We start from the raw sequence: 20,546 nt of genomic DNA, 5'->3' as shown, positions 1-20,546 counted from the left end.
GTGTGGTCGGCTGAGGAAAGAAGGTGGGCAACGTGATCACCTGATTAATATGGAAGTCCGAAACCACCTTGGGCAGGAAGCTCGGATGAGTACGGAGCACCACCCTATTAGTATGAAACACAGTGTAAGGTTCCTTGCAGCAGAGGGCCTGAATTTCACTAACCCTACGGGCCGAAGTGATGGCTACTAAGAAGGCAGCCTTCCAGGTCAGATGTTGCAAGGAGGCCTTATGAATTGGCTCAAAAGGAGCTCCCATCAGCTTAGAGAGAACGATGTTCAGTTCCCAGGAAGGGGAAGGAGACCTCACAGGTGGGTAAACTTTCTTAAGCCCTTCTAAGAAATCCTTTACCACTGGCATCTGAAAGAATGAGGTCTGGGTAGGAGACTTCCTATAGGCTGTAATAGCAGCTAAGTGTACTCTGATGGAAGAGTACTTTAACCCAGACTTCGCCAAGTACAGTAAGTAGGGGAGAATAACCTGTTCTTGACCCCGGATCGGATCAAGGGTGTTATCTCTACACCAGAAGCAGAATCTTTTCCATTTAAAGCCATACGACTTCCTCGTGGAGGGCCTCTTTGTCTCCCGAAGAATGCCCATACAGTACGGTGGAAGATCTAGATGTCCGTACTGGATGAATTCAGGAGCCATGCCGTCAAGCGGAGGGAGGGGAGATTGGGGTGGAACTTGGTCAGCAAGTTCGGCAGGCATGGCAACCTCCTCTGTGGTACCTCCGACAGCTGGAGTAGATCTGGGTACCACCACTGCCGGGGCCACTCCGGTGCTATTAGGATCATCCGAGTTCTGGCCCTGTAGAACTTCTGAATCACAGCCGGGATGAGAGGGAGAGGAGGAAAAGCGTAAAGCAATGTCCTCGACCAGCTGATCAAAAGCGCGTTCCCCTGCGACCCCCGTTGAGGGAACCTGGAGGCGAAGACGGGGCATTTTTTGTTGTCCGCGTCTGCGAACAGATCGATGTCCGGTATGCCCCACAAGCGGAAGATGTCTTGAGCGACGTCTTCGTTGAGCACCCAGTCGTGCGCTTCGACGAAGTCTCTGCTGAGGCCGTCCGCCTGCACGTTCAGGGTCCCTGGCAGGTGAACAGCAACGATCGTCAGGTTTCTCGCCAGAAGCCATTTCCAGATTGACTGGGCCTCCAGAGACAGGACCCGTGATCTGGTCCCTCCTTGCTTGTTCAGATAGAACATAGTTGTGGTGTTGTCCGTCTGAACCTGAACATAGTCGGTCTGCAGGGATGGGTACAGGGACTTGAGAGCGAGATGGACTGCTCGTAGCTCCAAGAAGTTGATGTGATAGCTCTGTTCGGTAGCGGACCAGAGCCCTTGTACTTGAAGCCGGCCCATATGAGCCCCCCAGCCCTGCATGGAGGCGTCTGTGACCACTGTCTGTGTCGGAGGCGCCTGATGGAAAGGGACGCCGTGAAGCAGATGGGAGCGCTTCATCCACCACCGGATGGAATCTTTGGCGGCTTGATGAAGGGTAATGTGATCTTCCCAGCAGCCGGACCTCTGCGACCACTGATCCTCTAGGTCTTGTTGCAGAGGACGCATGTGCAGACGTGCGTTGGGCACGATGTAGATGCACGAGGCCATGGATCCCAGGAGAGATGACACTTGTCTGGCTGTGGGATATTCCGTGCTGAGAAGCGTGCGGCTTTTTTGCAGCATGGAGGATAACCTCTCCTCCGAAGGACACACGCTTGCGCTTGAGGAGTCTAGAGAGGCGCCCAGGTAGTGGATCCGCTGAGTTGGATTGAGGATCGACTTCCTGTAGTTGACCTGAAGGCCCAACGAGTGTAGAAGGTTTAGGCAGAACGAGAGATGACTCTGGAGTCGAGCCGGAGTGGAACTTTTTAAGAGCCAGTCGTCTAGATAGGGGTAGACGAATATCTTCCGTTTGCGGAGAAATGCAGCCACCACCGCCATGCACTTTGAGAACGTTCGTGGCGCGGACTTGAGGCCGAATGGCAGGACCTTGTATTGATAATGTTGGCGAAAGATGTGAAATCTGAGTAACTTCCGATGTTTCGCTGAGACAGGAATGTGGAAGTATGCATCCTGTAAGTCGATGGCACACATCCAGTCCCCTTGGTGTAGATGTGGGAAGATCTGGTGCAGTGCTAGCATCCTGAATTTTTCTCTTCTGAGAAATCTGTTGAGTAGGCGGAGATCGAGGATGGGTCTGTAGTCTCCGATCGCTCCTCTTTTCTGAACAAGAAAGTACCGGGAATACACTCCCTGATTTCTCTGCCTGTTTGGAACTTCCTCTATGGCGTTTTTGGAGAGGAGAGTGGCAACTTCGTCCTTCAAAAGCTTGTTTTGGCTGGGAGGGAGTGGCTGTTTCCGTGGGGGTACCTGCGGAGGGGGAGATTTGAACCTCAGCAAGTAGCCACGCTCTACAATACTCAGCACCCATCTGTCGTTTGTAATCGCATTCCACTCTGCCAGGTGAACGGTGATACTTCCTCCTACCGGAGTGGCGAACGAGCGCGGAGGAAGTAAGTTTTCACTGTTTGGGAGGTTGCTTGTTAGAGGACTGCTGCTGTTTAGCATTTCCTCTTCCTCTGCCCCGGCCCCTTTGCTGGGACCTCTGTTGGTTTTGAGAGGACCATTGGGGCGTTTGAACGCGCTGGTGAAAGGTACGTTTGTCGCCCTGGCGAAAGCGCTTGCGGAACTCTTTGCGCTTTTCCAGTCCCACAGCCTTTACGGTGTCCAATTCCGTTTTCATCTTGCTCATTTGGTCGTCCGCATGAGCTCCAAATAGCGATGATCCATTAAACGGCAGGTTAAGAATTCTTTTCTGCGCATCTGGTTTGAGGCCCGTTAATCTGAGCCAGGCCGAACGGCGGGAGCAGATGCCATAGGAGTAGCCATGCGCGGCTAGGCCTGATGCATCCGCCGCTGCGCTTATTACTTGGTTGGCCACCAGTCCGCCTTCTTGGAGGATCTCCGTGAAGTCCTGCCTGTCCTCCCTAGGCAATTTCTCCACGAATCTGGCCAGGGAATCCCATAGGGAGCGATCATACCTCCCCAGCAGGGCTGAAGCGCTAGCGACCTTCATGTGCGAGGCAGAGGTGTTGCACATTCTCCTGCCGTAGGAGTCCATCAGCTTGCTGTCCTTCTCAGGGGGGACAGAAGCAGATACTGAGGCTGAGTGAGACTTCATGGCCGCCGCCACGATCACCGAATCCGCTGGCGGGTCCGCCCTCAAGAATAAAGGGTCCTCGGTCGGAGCCTTGTACTTCTTTGCTATTCTCGAGGGAACCGAGCCCGCTGAAGCCGGTGTAAGGAACGTGGCCATCGCTGGTTCTAACAATCCTGGCACCAACGGGAGCGGAGGTCTGGGAGCTGACCGATGGTGTAAAGTGTCAAAGATCACAGAAGTGGGTGCCTGAGGGACGTGCAGTGCGATGTTCAACTTCTGCGCCCCTCTACCCAGGACGTCCGAGAAAGTTACAATGTCATCCACCGGGGACACTCGCGATGGAGGCGTGGATGAAAAAGTAGGAGAGTAGTCCCGGACTGAGGATCTTGTGGATGAGGTCCCAGTGGACGACCTGGTGCGTCGCCTCTTGTGGGAGCGTTCGCTATGGTGAGCCCTTGATCCTGATCTGCGCTTGGACGGAGATCTTGGACGTTTTGGCGCGGTGCGACGGTCCCTGGAACGAGACCGGCGTGGTGAAATTGGCCTTGGATCCCTCGGAGGCGATTTACTCCTGCGCGGTGGGGAATACGTGCGGGAGTAGTCCGATCCCGGACTCCGACATGCGCCAGCGCTCACATCTCGTAACCAGCGCGGTGACAGTCCGAACCGCTCTGGAGCCTCGGGTGATCCTTCCGGAGATATTTGCACGATGTGCAGTCCCGGAGATGATGACTGTTCTCCTGGGGACCTCTCCGCGGGCGCTCCAGTTTTCGCCCTCGACGGCGAATCCCTCGACGTCGACGACGTCTGCGTCACCATCGGCAAGTGTGAGGTATGCCGTTCTGGTCTCGACGGCGGTCTCGACGCCGATCGCGGAGACCTCGACGTCGATCTCCTCTTCTCTGGCACCTGACGTCAGCTAGATGACCTCGACGTCGGCCGTGTCTTCGACCTCTCTCGACGTCGACCGGGCGACTTCAACGTCGACCTCGCTCGACGTCGACCAAGCGACTTCGACGTCGACCTCTCTCGACGTCGACTGGGCGACTTCGCCGTCGACCTCTCTCGACGTCGACTGGGCGACTTCGCCGTCGACCTCTCTCGACGTCGACGTGGTGATCTTGACGTCGATCTTCCTCTCGACGTCGACCTTCTATGTCGCCGAGTGGGGGTAACCATCGACAGCGACCGGCCCACTCGCGGCGGAATGTACGTCGCCGCATCTCTCGACGTCGACCCCCTCGAGGGTGGCGGAGAGTGTCTCGACGTCGACGGAAGCCTCGACGTCGACGGAGACAGTCCAGATGTCACCGGACTAGCAGCCTTCGAGCCCGAAGGGCCGCCTCTCGACGCCGACTTACTTTTGCGCGGCGGAGACTCTTGATGGTGGGATGAATCCCTCGACGCCGAAGTTCTCTGCCTTTTCGCCGGCATCCTCTACGTCGACGGCGAACCTCTTGGACTCCTGGTCTTTTTGGAGCCCGGGGAGCTGGTATGTCGCCGTTTCTGTACTTGAGTAGCTGAAGAAGGTGGTCTTGATGAGGAATGCTCGCCTTCACGACGGCTTCGTTCCTTCTCCAGTCTTGCATGCAGTTTAATGCGCTCTCTGTCCCTCAGAGTGCGCTTTGAGAACTTCTGGCAGTGGGGACACTGGTCAGGATCGTGTTTTGATGGTAAACACACAATACACACCGAGTGTGGATCTGCCAGTGCCATTTTATTACCACAAGAAGGATATTTCCTAAATAAAGGATACATTCTGACTGGAAAAAATTGGAAAATTCACTGGAAACCAGCAGAATTAGCCCTTAAAAGCCAGAAAACGTCGAAAAAAGCTTGAAAAAGCTGTAATTCAAAATTTTTGTCAAAAAACTGAAGAGCTCAAGCTCCAGGATCCTCACAGAAGGAGCCGGAAAAAAGAACTGGCCCAACTGCCACCTGTAGTGCATCATGGGAGCAGGGGGTCACAGGCAGGCCTTAAAGGCACGGTCCCCCTACTCTAATGCCTTAAAGGCAAGGTGTCAGTTTTCTTGGTTTCTTAATACTCTACTGCAGCCTACTGGCGAATGCCTACAATTACATGTTGCTTTATGGCAATAAAGCAGTGCTGTGTTATAATTTGCCGGATGCTTCCTTTTTTCCTTACGGGTTACGGGGGCACTACTATGCAAAAATATGTAATTTACAGCATTGCCATGTTTTGAACATTATTAGGCTGCATTTATATGTTTTCACATATGTATATATATATGTATATATATGTATTTTCTATATGCTCCGGGATCCCGCACATGGGCGGGGATTATTCATAGATTATGACTATCGAGGAGTATCCCCTGGATGAGAAGTTAAACTTTTGAGGGGATGAAGGAGCAGTACAGAGCACACACAGGAGAGGGTGTGGGGGGGTTGGGAGTTGCACACAGGGAATGGTCTTTAAAACATGCTCAGGGGAGGGACAAGCACAATAATAGAAAGGTCAGTCATCCTATAAGAAGCAAGCAAATGAGTGACGATAAACTCAAGCAATGGACATGTTCTAAGCCCGCTGAGGTTATGGAATGGTTCACAAAAGGTATTTTGCACCAAAAGACAGTTAAACGCAGTTTATTAGGGGAAACCTAAAAATAAAACACACACACCTTCGGCTTTGGAATATCAGAACCCTTTTTTTACCAACACAGAAATGAGCTTCCAAGATCAGGTTTACAACTTATATGATCGCCAGTCATCGATATTTTCTTGCACTTTTTATGACCTTCCTTTACAATGAAAAACAACACTTCTTGGCATTGTTTGTATAAATTAAGAACTGGCGTTTTATCAGAGGTTCAATACAGGTCTAAACAGTTAATGGCCGTCTCCAAAACAACCGCTGAAAGCTATTAAACTACCCCATGTAGGCGCATGACACAGCGCAGATGAGTTGTTTTGATTCCCATCAACCTAGCATGCTTCCGTTCCGTTGTCTTCCAAGGCGCACCACCACAGACACAGAGCTTTCAATCATTTACTTAGAATGTCTCCCTGTGAACAAATTAGCTTTTGTGCACGTAAATGACTTTGCCAGACTCGTGAGCACATTCCAGTCTCAGGCACATTAATGCTCTCGCTGAAGCCCAAAGCTCTTTGAAATGGATATTGGGGCGGAAGAACAGAGGGCAGTAGTAAAAAAAAATGTAAAAAAATACAACAATCGTTGCTCTGAGAGGGTGGAGACTAATTTAATTATACCTTGTGCACATTCGCCTAGTTCTTTCTTGCTTCATCAGTAAATGAAGAGCTTTGCTTTAGTAAAACTTTTCATTCTCAAAGACACCTACTGGGTTAGTTAGGCCAGTCACACGGTATGGGTTCTTAATGCTATTAAAACAAGGCGAGGGCACCGGAAGACACCACCGCCTTTCTCCGAGGCAGAGCAGAAATGCCTCGGAGAAACGCAGCGTCCTTTTCGGATTCGGGGGCGTGTTTTGCTGTTGTCTCCTCCTTGAGACTTCTCGCAAAAAACACGCCCCCCGATCCGAAAAGGACGGGGCCTAATCAGAGTGACTGACCTCTTCTCCAGTGGCTGGCCAGCATTTACGAGGCCAGCCAATGGAGAACAGGGGAGTAGAGGGGCTGGTTCAAGCCCCTCTACTCAAAGTCATTAAATCTCCGACTTCCGGTTCTGCCTTTCGGCAGACCGGTAGTCCTCGACCTAAAAAGTAATCGAGTCTAACATGTACTTTATGGGGGGCAGAAAAGAAGGTATATCCAGCATCTCCGGGGTTAAGTATAGGCCAAATATCAAGGAGTCCATGAAGGGAGAATAATTGTACAACAGACTTGAATACTTTAGGCTTTCGGCCGTGATATGGCTTTTCTCCGAATTGCCACTCTCCGATTTCCTATTTATATTAAAGTCTCCACAAATGATTAAGGGTAACGGCCAGCCCACTAACTCTGTACTCAACATTCAAACAGGGCAGGATCATCTAATACTGACTGATACACAGAGCATAGTGTAAATGACCATTCATTCACACAAAAATGTATGATGACCCATCTCCCCATTTTGTCTGCGCTTGTATGTGGAAACTTAGCTCTCCCTTTCCGAGCCATAATAGCCACCCCGCGTGTTCATGTCCCTTGGGACGTGCATGCAATTAATTGAAACCCGACCAGTTCTGCTTCCTTCTGGCGACCTGCTTCTATATGTGTCTCCTGGAGACACAGAATGTCTGCTTTTAAATGCTAGATCTCTTCATTGATTCTGCGTTTCTTCTGTGGGTTATTGAAACCGCATATGTTAACAGAGGCAATCCTTAACTTACCCATTATTCCCTTTTAGTGTGATAGTCCCTATTTCTCTGTGCCCAGTATGACAAACCTTTATAAGCTAACCAAGTGAATGCAGATCCAACCCCACCCAACCCCCTCCCTCCCCCCTGAACCCGGCAAAATAGGTCCGTCAACTCTTGTGATGCCTCCTGCATCCTGCTGTCGCCCCGTGCCGCTGTCACCTCTAAAACAATGTATACCACATGCCGTCTAAGCCATTAGGAATCTGACTGAAGTTCTTTATTTCTTTTCGCCCGATATTTCCTGCAAGTACTCCTGTGCCTGAATTTCTGATCTAAACACTCTGACCATCCCCCTATGTATAACCTTCAGGTGTGCAGGACTCATTAGATATACTTCACAGCCGGCCTTCTGAAAAGGAGTAATTAGCTGTCTAAGCCGCCACCTTCTATCCACTGTTATGTGCAAAAGTCTGGCCTGACACGAAAAGTACGTCCCTCTGCTGATCGTATAGCTTCGGGTCGGGCCTTTTTGTTTGCTGTTGCTTGTTGCCCTCTGGCCTCGGCCCCTGCCTCCAACACCACTACCCGTTCTTCTAGTGCCGCAGTTCGTACCGTGATCTCCGAACAGGCTTTATTAACTTTCCTTATGGGCCCTTGTAATTTTTTAGTCGCCATATGAGCTCTTTTGTGTTCCTGTCGAGCTTCAATTTGCATTTGTTTGAGAGTGGAGTATATCAATCCCATTGAAGGAGAGGAGTCCGAGATCGCATTTGATCCGGGTTGTAGCTTGACAGTCTCCAGCTGAGTACTATCATCTCCTGTCTCTTTGGCCTCAGATCCCAAAAGAATCCCAGAGTAATCCCATTTCACCTGATCAGGTTGACCAAAGTCAGATTCAAATCCCTCAGCTTGGGAGACTTTTCTGCCCACACTTCCATTTTTCTGTGCAATAGCTCGTTTCTGAGTGACGGGTTCCGTCTTAGAGCTATCTGATTCTTCTCTGGAGTTATCGAGGTCTGAAACACCCAGCTCGCTATCATTAGATATTTCGGAATCGTCCGTAAGGGAGTAGACTATTTCCTTCAGGGGATCTCACGCCTTTCAATTTAATCATAGCAGTGTCAGACTCCGTGATTAAATTGGATCCCCCCGAATCAGACTCCCCCCTCACCCAGTAGTACACTAGAAGCGTTTGTCAAGCTCATCAAGCTTATCTCATTAGTAGTGTGTTCAGCAGAAATATGAGCCGGAATCGCATTACTCACATTTTGGGGCATATCACTCTGTCCTATCTGCTCCTTGCCCCATCTTTATCGATTGACCTCTTGCTGTTGGGTAGACCACGTCCGAGAACATACCTGGGACTATCGGTTGTCGAGATTTCCCTGCTTTCTCCGAGGGACGCTGCTCACGTAACTGGCGTTTAGGGTGGATCTCCTCCTCCTCCTTGGTGCACGCTGGGGGAGTAGCGTATTCGCCCTTGAGGCCGGCCAGCGCCTTCCGGGGTAGAGGCAGATTTTGCTGCGAAGTTGACGCGCCGCTTGATCTTGGAGGAGTTTAGCGGCTTTTAGAGGCATCCTGAAGCACCATGGTTGAACGACTGCACGGGCGATAAGCCTGCTGAAAGAATCGGTCAGCAGGGACACCAGTCGCCACGTGAATTGTCCGCATCCGAAGGTAAGTTTTATGGCATCCTTATCCTGTGAGGTGGGATCGGCACACTCAGCAGTCACACAGCTGCCATCTTTTTTTTTTTCCTGGTGCTTTCAAAGCGAGACTGGTGTGAAACAAGACGGACCAAAACCTTTTCTTTCACACACTTTAAACAGGAAAAAAGACAGCAGGAAGGGCAAAGTTAAGAAGCAGACAGCAATAGGATAAAGTATGTGCTGGCGTAGAAAGAGTAATGTAAGACGGTAGGAGAAGTAAGAAAAGCAGAATCAAACAAAGCCTGGAAAGACAGAAGTTAGGGGAAGGTAAGATTTGAGACTCACTGTATAGTCTTGTAATACATTTCAATGCAGCTGACGTAAACAGTCACAAAGGAAACAATTTTCTTCCCAATGTGCAATTAGCACTATAAACACAACCAAAACATCCCATGACAGAAATAAAATGTTTGACAAGACTGTCTTCAAGAGGAGTTTATTTCTTTTGAAAAACAATCGTAGTATGTTTTTAAGCTTCTGGTTCAAACAATTCAGAAAACAGGAAAAGTAAGAAATTAATTTATTGTTTTCAAAACATACTACTTGCAGCGGTCAAATATGTTACAAGCTCTACTGCCTTGAGGGCAGGGCCCTTTGAATGGTCATGTGGGGCTGTTCTTTCAAATGTTATTCAAAATTTTGTTTATGGTGATAGATTCTCTTAGAAAAGCTCTATAAATTAGATGGTGGTGCCAAGAAAGCTGCATATGAATCTCCTGGCGATTCTCCAGCTAGTTCTGCTTTATTCCTCGACACGTGGCAAACATGGTCTAACATTTTAGACAACATTGTAACTGCGAGCATACATCTGTTGTCTTTCAAGAAAGTGATCTTTACTTTTTTTTTCTGGATTAGTCGTCGTCCACTGTTGGCTTGATAGTCACTCCTCTTCTAATCTGCCCCCAACCAATTAAACTAAAAAAAAAAAAACAAAGACAAAAAAATATGGATGGGAGCATAACAATGCACTAAATGTTACTTCTGACAGTAATAAACATTATTACAAAAACTAAGCATTTGGATCTTGCACTCTGTGCCCTATTTCCAAATCCAAGGATTATGTGGGAAGAAACTACTAAAATGTTTTCTCACCTGTGCTTCTAAAGAGAGAGGAAAGGCTTACACCCATTAGCTAGAAAGACCTCCGAATCAGATCCTGCTAATAGTAAATGGCTGACATTTTTCCATTGGGCACCAGTGAAGAACTCAATAGGCTCTGTCGCTCAGATAAGGAAAATGCTACTTACCAGTATGGAGTAGTTTCTTTTCTGTAACTCCAGTTCTGTAGTAGGGGTATCTCTGTTATAGTCATAATCTAGTGAATAGTCCCGCCCATGTGCGCGGACCCCGGAGCAATAAAAATAATCTCTTGTAGTTGTCAAGCCATGCAGACCTGCATCTACACTTAAGAGAGAATTTCAAAGACATATAATGCAGCCTATATCCACAGGCTACACTGTCCAGTACTTCAACTAGAAAGAATTCCACCAACAACCACCAACAGCACTGCCTGTCCAGCATTTTCCACAGAGAAAAACCTGCCTCTTCCAGCAAAAGCCTGTGGAATGATAGAGAGGAAGGAATGGACAGACAAGCCCCATAGGCTGCCATTATGTGGCTCATAACAGGATACTGTGCCTTTAAGAAAACTTTCCAGGACTTTTCCAGTATCCCAGAATGCACAGCAGGTCCCTTTTACTTTCAGTTCTTTTTGAAGGCGTAGCACGCCAGACCTGTAGCATTCCTTATATTAACATTCATCTCTCCACCGGGGAGGAGGGCGGGCGCTTATGACTATAACAGAGATACCCCTACTACAGAACTGTAGTTACAGAAAAGAAACTACTCCTTCTGTAGTAGGGGGATCTCTGTGTATAGTCATAATCTAGTGAATAGAATGGCAAGCCCATCCCCACACAAAAACGGCGGTGGAGAAGATTACAAAAAAATACCACTACTGTGCGAACAAATTTCGCAGCGAAGCCTGCCCAACCCGAGCATCTGCCCTGGCATCCGCGTCCAGACAGTAATGCGCAGCAAAGGTATGGACCGACTTCCAAGTGGCCGCCTTGCAGATTTCTGCAATCGGAACATTACGCAGCAAAGCAGTTGTGGCAGCTTTGCCCCTGGTGGAATGAGCCTTAGGTTTACCCCCTAAGGTCTTATTAGCCTTTTGGTAACACAACTGTATACAGGACACAATCCACCGAGAGATGGACTGTTTGGAGGTAGCAAGACCGGTCCTGACTGATCCATAATTGATAAACAATTGGTCTGACCTACGAATATCTTTGGTCTTATCAAGATAAAACTTCAACACCCTCCTAACGTCCAGGGAATGTAGAGACCTTTCCGCTGGAGAAGAAGGATTCTGAAAAAACGTAGGTAAAGTTATGGTCTGGTTGACATGAAAATCAGATATAACCTTAGGAAGAAATTTAGGGTGAGTACGCATAACAACCTTAGCAGCATGAAATACAGTATAAGGTTCTCGGCAACACAACGCCTGAAGTTCACTCACCCTGCGGGCCGATGTAATGGCCACTAGGAACGCCGCCTTCCAGGACAGGTGCTGCAACGAAGCCTTGTGAATAGGTTCAAAATGCTCCTTCATCAATCTGGACAGCACCACATTCAATTCCCAGGAAGGCGAGGGAAGTCTGACCGGAGGGAACACCTTCTTCAAGCCTTCCAAAAAATCCTTGACCACAGGGATCTGAAAGAAGGAAGTCTGTGAAGGGCATTTCCTGTAAGCAGTCAAAGCAGCCAGATGAACCTTAATGGAGTGGAAATTAAGGCCAGACTGCGCCAAATGTAAAAGATATGGAAGGATGACATCTTCCTTACAGGTCGTCGGGTCAAAGTTCTTGGATTTGCCCCAGATGCAGAATCTCTTCCACTTGTAAGCATAGGAAGTCCTAGTGGAAGGACGTTTAGCCTCCTTCAGTATGCCCATACAATCTTCTGGTAGATTCAAATGGCCATATTGCACTATCTCAGGAGCCATGCCGCCAAACTCAAAGACGAGAGGTTGGGATGCACCATCCGCCCCCGAACTTCGTGAGACGGTCCGGCCTGCACGGCAGCCGCATGTGAGGAAGGAGAGACCGGTGAAGCAGGTCCGTGAACCACCACTGCCTGGGCCATTCCGGGGCAATCGGGATCATCCGCGCCCCGGACTTGGACAGTTTGATGACCACTGCCGGAATCAGGGGAATGGGTGGAAAAGCGTACAGAAAGCTGTTCGACCAGTCGATCCATAGCGCATTCCCCAGCGTCCTCTTCTGGTAGTACCTGGATGTGAAGTCTCGGCATTTGCTGTTTTCGGCGGTGGCGAACAGATCTACGTCTGGAGTTCCCCACCTTGCGAAGACTTCTCCTAGTACCTCGTCGTTTATGACCCATTCGTGGTTCTCCTGAAGCAGCCTGCTCAGCGCGTCCGCCTGAACATTCTGCACCCCCGGCAGATGCGTGGCCGTGATCATCAGTCCCCGGGCCAGAAGAAAGCGCCAGATCGCCTGCGCCTCCTGCGACAGAGTGCGCGATCTCGACCCCCCTTGCTTGTTGAGGTAATACATCGTGGTTGTATTGTCCGTCTGTATCAGCAACGAGTTGGTCTGGAAGGACGGATGGAAGGCCTTCAATGCCAAGTACACGGCTCTGAGTTCCAGGAAATTGATGTGGTACGTCGACTCCACCGGAGACCACTTTAATTGTATCTGTAAGTCTCCGGAGTGCGCTCCCCAACCTTGGAGAGACGCATCCGTCACGATACTCGTCTCGGGAATGTCCTTGTGGAAGGGAACCCCCCTGAGGAGATTCTCCACCGAACACCACCATCTCAGAGACTGAAGAGCATGTAGAGACAGCCGGCTCTTGTCGTCCCAAGAACCTGTTTTCTGATCCCATTGATCCTCCAAGCACTCCTGCAGTGGTCTCATGTGCAGCCGTGCGTGCGGAGTGAGGAAGATACAGGAGGCCATCGACCCCAGCAGCGAAGACACCTTCCTCACTGTCGCCGATGGAGCGGCCATGAGGTCCTGAGCCTTCCGAAGGAGCGATAACCGCCTCTCCTCCGAAGGAGACACGCTTGCTGACCGTGTATCGATGGAGGCCCCCAAGTACTGTATGCACTGGACCGGAGTCGGGACAGATTTGGGCATGTTGACGTGTAATCCCAGCTTGTTCAAGAGAGCGCACGTCCTCCGGAAGTGCGCCTGCGCTTCCGAAAAAGAGGAGGCCTTGATCAATCAGTCGTCCAGGTACGGGTAGACAAACACCTTGTTCCTTCGCAGGTGCGCCGCTACCACTGCCATGCACTTCGAGAAGGTCCTGGGAGCAGACTTTAGCCCGAATGGCAGTACTGTGTATTGATAATAATTGGCGCCGACTTGGAATCGCAGGAACTTCCTGTGTTTCCGTGCAATGGGCACATGGAAGTACGCATCTTTCAGGTCTATGGCACAGAGCCAGTCTCCCTGTTGCAGCTGAGGGTAAATCTGATGCAACGACAGCATGCGAAACTTCTCTCTGCGCATCCATTTGTTTGCTTGCCGCAAATCCAGAATGGGCCTGAACTCGTTCTTGTCCTTCTTGCGAACCAGGAAGAAACGAGAGTACAGACCTCTTCCCCTTTGAGACCGAGGTACGTCTTCCACCGCCTTTTTCCGTAACAGGATGTCTGCCTCCGCCTGGTGCTCTCGCAGTTGATACCGCGAGCTTACCGGCGGAATCGCTGGAGGCGGCCTGATGAATCGAAGACTGTATCCATTGCAAACAATATTCAGCACCCACTTGTCCCGAGTAATTTTTCTCCACTGTGCCGGAAAAAATTGAATGCTTCCCCCCACTGGAGTGGGTAACGGTTGCAGGGGAAGTAGATGCTCAGGGCCGCGACCCGGCCGGGCCCTTCGTAGCAGTAGCGGACTGCTGGTCCCCTCTACCCTTCTGGCGTTTCTGGAAGGGTTTACGGAACTGCTGCTGCTGGTTTTGCTGCTGTCCCGAGGCCTGCCCACGCCCTCTGCCCGCAGACCCGAACCGTCTCTGGAACGGGCGTTTCTTCTTTTCTGGCTTCTCCAACCCGACAGCCGTCAGGGTCTCTGCCTCCGTCTTCATGCGGGCCATCTCGTCGTCCGCATGCTGGCCGAACAGGATTTCCCCCGAGAAAGGCAGATTGGCCACTCTATGCTGAGCCTCCTGCTTGAGCGAGGTAAGGCGAAGCCACGCGTGACGTCGTTGGTGGACGCCATGACAGTACCCATGCGCCGCCAGCAGGGACACATCCTCTGCCGCACTGATCACCTGGTTTGAGACCAGCATCCCCTCGCGCAAAGTCTCCAAGAAGTCTTCCCTCTTGTCGCGAGGCGGCAGCTCCGCGTACTGCTGGAGAGACTCCCACAGGGCACGGTCGTAACGCCCCAACAGAGCCCCGGCACTTGCCGCCTTCATGGTGGTAGCAGCCATCCCACAGACCTTCCTGCCCGCCGAACCTAGCCATCGGCTCTCCTTGTCGGGCGGAACTGTGGATGAAGGGGTGGTAGCATGCTGCTTCCTCGCCGCCATCACAATGACTGAATCCGGCTTAGGGTTCGTCCTCAAAAAGGTCGGGTCCGAGTCCGGGGCCCGATACTTCTTCATAAGCCGGGAGGGGGCGGATTTCGTCACTGCCGGAGTGAGGAACAACTCCATAGCGGGCTCCACCAGTCCCGGCAAGAGAGGCAGCAGGGGGCGAGACAGGTGCTTCTTGTGCAGCGTCTCGAATATCACGGACGTCATAGGTGTCGGTACCGTCACCGTGATTCCCAACTTGGCTGCACCTCTCAGTAGTACCTCCTGGAAGGAGACCAGATCGTCAACCGGCGACACCCTCGTCCCGGGCGAGTCCGACAGCGTCGGTGAGAAGTCCCTGGCAGATGATAGAGTGCGTGATCTGGATCTGCGCCTCCTGTGGCGTCGCCTCGATGTTGACGACGAACTCCCACGGCTCCGCGATCTCCCTCTCCGCCCGGAGCGGGAGCGCGATCTCCTTGGCTTCGGTCTGTCCGCCGGCCTCGGCGACGGTGGCTTACCCTGGCGCCGCGGCCTAGGCGTTCCCTGCGGCGGCATCGGATACCTGGGCAACGAGACCGATCGTGTCGGAACCGGTGGTGGGCCCGAAGGCCTGCGAGGCGGAATAGCAGGAGGAGGAGGAGGAGGTGGAGGAGGAGGTGGTGGAGGAGGACGAGGAGGCGGCGGTGGTGGTGGCGGCGGAGGAGGAGGCGGCGTATATACCACTGAGTACCCCGAGCCCGGGGACTCCGTCGAGGGACTCCTGGTGTCCGGGCGCCCCCTGCGCCTCCTCGACGTCGATGAATCCCTCTTCGACGTCGATCGCCTCCTCGACGTCGATCGCCTCGACGGCGTCAGTCTCCTCTTCGCCGACGGCGACCTCCCCTCGACGGTGAGCACCGATGCCGGGCCTGATCTCGACGTCGATGCCTCGACGGCGACGTTGACGGTGTCGACGCAGACGATGCCGAAGTAGTCGACGGCGGTCTGATCAGCTCCCTCGACGTTGAACGTCGACGTCGCTTCTCCCCAGAGCCCTGGGGAGACGGCGAACAGACCGTAGTCATCCCTCTCGACGCCTTAGTCGACGCCGGTGGAGAATGGGGGCGTTTGCCGGTCTTCCTGCCCCTGGGGAGCCCCCCAGAGGCCTCAGCATGGGCAGAATCAGCCCCTCATGACCCACCTTGTGCCTTCAGCCTTCTGTCCTCCAGGACTTGGAGCCTAATCTTCATTCTTTCTCTCAGGGTCCTGGCTGAGAACGAGTGGCAGATCTCACACTCTTCCGGCACATGGGACTGGGGAAGGCAGCCTATACACACCTTGTGTGGGTCTGACTTAGCCTTCTTCCTATCGCACTCTGGGCACTTGTCAAACAAGCCAGGCATGTTGACAACACCAGAAGGAAGTCCCAACACTAAAACACTTGAAAATTTGACAAAAATCACCAATAAACCCTTGAAAAGGGAGAGCTCAATGCTCCAGGGTCCTGCTAGCAGGAGCCGGAAAAAAGAACTGAAAGTAAAAGGGACCTGCCGTGCATTCTGGGATACTGGAAAAGTCCTGGAAAGTTTTCTTAAAGGCACAGTATTCTGTTCTGAGCCACATAATGGCAGCCTATAGGGCTTGTCTGTCCATTCCTTCCTCTCTATCATTCCAGAGGCTTTTGCTGGCAGAGGCAGGTTTTTCTCTGTGGAAAATGCTGGACAGGCAGTGCTGTTGGTGGTTGTTGGTGGAATTCTTTCTAGTTGAAGTACTGGACAGTGTAGCCTGTGGATATAGGCTGCATTATCTGTCTTTGAAATTCTCTCTTAAGTGTAGATGCAGGTCTGCATGGCTTGACAATTTAAGAGATTATTTTTATTGCTCCGGGATCCGCGCACATGGGGAGGACTATTCACTAGATTATGACTATATACATAGATCCCCTACTACAGAAGCATCTGTTCTTAGCATGTAGAGCTGCAGAGCTGCAGATCCACACATTTAGCATAGATCGCCATCTGGTGTTGGGCCCGGATGTTTGCACTTGTTTTTGTCCTGGAAAAGTCCTTGGAAGTCACGGGAGAGGCGACTCCTCCTTTGGACTATATTGCGCATGGGCATCGGCTCCATCCTCAGACTGTTTTTCGCCAGCAGGGAAATGGAGTTTTGTAAGAGACATAAAGATGCCTATGCATGCTGCATCTAAATAAGATAGTACTGGACCAGATAAAGGTAGCCGGGGAGGCGGGTGGGCGTGTGTGGATCTGCAGCTCTACATGCAAAGAACAGATGCATACTGGTAAGCAGCATTTTCCGTTTGAGGCATATGAGCTGCAGATCACACACTAAGCATAGATTGTATAGCAGTACCCATCCTTAGCGGCGACCACCAGTACCTGTTGCAGTATTTTGAAATAGTGTTTTGAGTACAGCCTGGCCCACACTAGCTTGTTGTTTTGTTTACACATCCACAGAATAGTATTTTGTGAATGTGTGCGGTGTAGACCATGTAACTGCTTTGCAGATGTCATCTAAAGGAATGTTCCCTAAAAATGCCATTGAAGCCCCTATCTTTCGTGTAGAGTGGGCTTTAGGAGGAACAGATAAAGTATGTTTTGCTTTGTGATAGCAAATGTGTATGCATTTAACAATCCATCTAGCTATCCCAGACTTTGATATGGGCTTGCCTTTGTGTGGTGGTGAGAATGACACAAAAAGTTGTTTGGTCTTACAAAAAGGTTGTGTCCTTTCAATGCAATAAAGCAATGCTCTTTTGACATCTAGGGTATGAAGAGCTCCTTCTGCGACTGTCTGTGGCTGCGAGAAGAACACTGGCAACTCTACAGACTGATTGAGGTGGAAAGGAGAAATGACTTTAGGGAGGAATTTTGGATTGGTTCTGAGAACAACCTTATTGTGATGGATTTGTAGGAAAGGTTCCTGAATAGTTAGCGCTTGCAGTTCACTAACTCTTCTAAGAGAAGTGATAGCTACTAGGAAAGCAACTTTCCATGTTAGAAACTGGAGCTCACATTTCTGTAGAGGTTCAAAGGGAGGATCCATTAGTCTTTTGAGAACGATATTTAAATACCACACAGGTGAGGGTGGTACCCTGGGGGTAATTATCCTTTTGAGGTCTTCCATAAAAGCTTTGATGGCAGGCACTCTGAAAAGTGATAGGTGTTGTCTATTTTGTAAATAGCCTGCTATGGCAGGGAGTTGCACCTTTGGAGATGTAGTAGGTAACCTATGATGTGTTGGATAGACACGTCTAGGGGATTGATGTTGTGGTTATGACAGTATATTACAAATCTCTTCCACTTGGCTGCATAGCAGGCTCTAGTGGTGGGACGTCTAGCTTCTTTAATGACGTTCATGCATTCAGGGTTAGGGTTAAGGTAACCGAATTCTAAGACCTCAGGAGCCAGATCACAAGGTTGAGGTGAGCTGGGTCAGGGTGTTGGATCTCTCCACGGTTCTGGGTTAAGAGGCGTGAGGAGAGGTGTAGTTTTGGTGGGGAACTACAGACAGTACCAGTAATGTGGTGTACCACGGTTGTCTGGCCCAAGTTGGAGCAACTAGGATGAGAGTCCGTGCATGTTACTGTAGTTTGCGCACCACCAATGGAATGAGTGGGAGAGGTGGAAAGGCGTACGCAAATCTGCCGACCAATTCATCCATATCGCATTGCCTTTGGACAATGGGTGTGGATACCTGGCGGCGAAGCTTGGGCATTTGGCGTTTTCGTGCATGGCGAAGAGGTCTATCTTTGGTTGCCCCCACATTTGAAAGAATGGCTGAAGAACTTGAGGATGAAGTTCTCACTAGTGAATCTGTAGCGTTTGACTGTTTAACAGATCGGCTATGGTGTTTTGGACTCCTGGGACATGTTGAGCTAGGAGAAAGATGTTCTGGGGTATAGCCCATCTCCATATGCTCTGTGCCAGTTGAGAGAGCTGCAGAGTGTGTCCCGCCTTGTTTCTGTATGTAGTACATGGCTGTTATGCTGTCTGTGCAGACTAAGACAGCTTTGCTTGATATTTGGTTTTGGAAAGCCTTTAAGGCTAGGAAAATGGCTAGTAGCTCCAGGTGGTTGATGTGGAGCAACTTTTGTTGAGGAGTCCACCTGCCTTGCATGGTGTGATGTAATAGGTGCGCTCCCCAGCCGGAGAGCGATGCGTCCGCTGTCATGACTATCTGTGGAACTGGCTCTAGGAACGGTCGTCCTTTGGAAAGGTTCTTGGTGTTCCACCATTGCAGCGATCGATGAGTGCGACCGTCTACCTACACCAAATCTTTTAGCTGACCTTGAGTCTGGTTCCATTGGCGTGCTAAGCACTCTTGGAGAGGGTGCATCTGGAGTCTTGCATGAGGTACTATAAGTTTGCAAGAGGCCATCATCCCTATTACCTGCATGAACACTCGTGCTGGGAGAGAGTGTTGAGGCTGAAATTTGGTTATGAGAGCTTGAATGCTTGCTATCCTAGCCGGGTTGGGATAGGCTAATGCTTTTGATGTGTCTATTGTGGCACCGAGGTATTGTTGTATGTGGGACGGTTGTAAATGAGACTTTGCATAGTTTACTGTGAATCCCAAGTTGTGGAGTAGTTGGATAGTGGTGTGAGTGTGATGTACACACTGACTGTATGAGCTGGCTTTTATGAGCCAGTCGCCCAGATAAGGGAAGACGTGAATGTGTTCTCTTCCTAAGTGGACTGCCACTACCACTAGGCACTTGGTGAATACCTGTGGTGCTGTTGTGACTCTGAAAGGGAGTACTTTGAATTTATAGTGTTGGCTGTCCACTACAAATCTTAGATATTTCCTGTGAGCTGCGTGAAAGCGAATATGGAAATAGGCGTCCTTGAGATCTAGAGTAGCAAGGAATTCGCTTTGTGAAAGAAGAGGTAGGACCTGCTGGAGTGCAACCATGTGAAAGTGGTGTGATTGTATGTACAGGTTTAGAGGTCTGAGGTCTAGAATAGGCCTGAGAGAGCCACCCTTCTCTGGCATGAGAAAATACAGGGAGTAAACTCCTGTTTTTTGTTGGTACAGGGGAACTGGTTCTATTGCACCCTTTTGTAGGAGGGAGATCACCTGCCTGCTTTAGCAGAGATAAGTGTTCTGACGGCGTTGTTTGGGTGGTATGTGTGGGGGGGGGGGGGTAGAAGTAAGTTCTAGACAGTAACCTGACTGAACTATTTGTCTCACCCACCTGTCTGTAGTGATGTTGGTCCAGACAGGCAGGAGCTGTTGTAGCCTTCCCCCGACCGGAGTGGAATGGTCTGGGGGAAGTGGAGGAAAGTCATTGGGTAGGGGTGGAGGCAGAGCAGGTGTTGGTCTTGCCTCTGCCTTTGTTATTGTTGCCTCTGTAGCCTCCTCTCTGGTAACCTCTGGTAAACGTAGACTGGGCGGAGCCTTGTAAGAGGTGGAGGGGTTGTCTGAGGAGTAGCCTCTGGGGGTGCCCTTGTAAGGTGAGCAACGAAAGGAACGTCTGGGAACTTGCAACTGCAAGGGCCCCATTGATTTAGCTGTGTCCGTATCCCTTTTCATCTTTTCAAGTGTTGAATCTACATTTGGGCCAAATAGGTGCTCCTGATCAAATGGCTGGTTGAGGATGGAACTTTGAACTTCAGATTTAAAACCCGAGACGCATAGCCAGGCATGCCTACGCAAAAGGACACTTGTGTTTACTGCTCTGGAGGCGGTGTCTGCCACGTCGAGAGCTCAACGGCTGGAGGTGTTGGTGATAAGCTTAAACCTCCTGTGTGAGCTCACTGGCCCAGTTTTTGTATTTATCTGGGAGGTGCTGCATTATGGACTCTAGTTCATCATAATGTGCCCTATCATACCTGGCTAACA

The 20,546-nt window shown here is 50.5% G+C and overlaps 1 protein-coding gene across 1 annotated transcript in view; it reads right to left on the bottom strand.

Moving 5' to 3' along the window:
• Positions 1-9,575: 9,575 nt before the first annotated feature.
• Positions 9,576-20,546, bottom strand: part of EIF2S3 (eukaryotic translation initiation factor 2 subunit gamma) — a 301,191-nt gene continuing 290,220 nt past the window's right edge. The window contains exon 12 of the mRNA XM_085622414.1: positions 9,576-10,070. Coding sequence (XP_085478540.1) covers positions 10,007-10,070 — 64 coding nt within the window. The 3' untranslated portion in view covers positions 9,576-10,006. The remainder of the gene's footprint in view (positions 10,071-20,546) is intronic.

This window comes from Triturus cristatus, chromosome 8, assembly GCF_964204655.1.
Source record: "Triturus cristatus chromosome 8, aTriCri1.1, whole genome shotgun sequence".
In the NCBI taxonomy this organism is placed as follows: Eukaryota; Metazoa; Chordata; class Amphibia; order Caudata; family Salamandridae; genus Triturus; species Triturus cristatus.
This window is presented reverse-complemented; position numbering and strand designations above follow the sequence as displayed.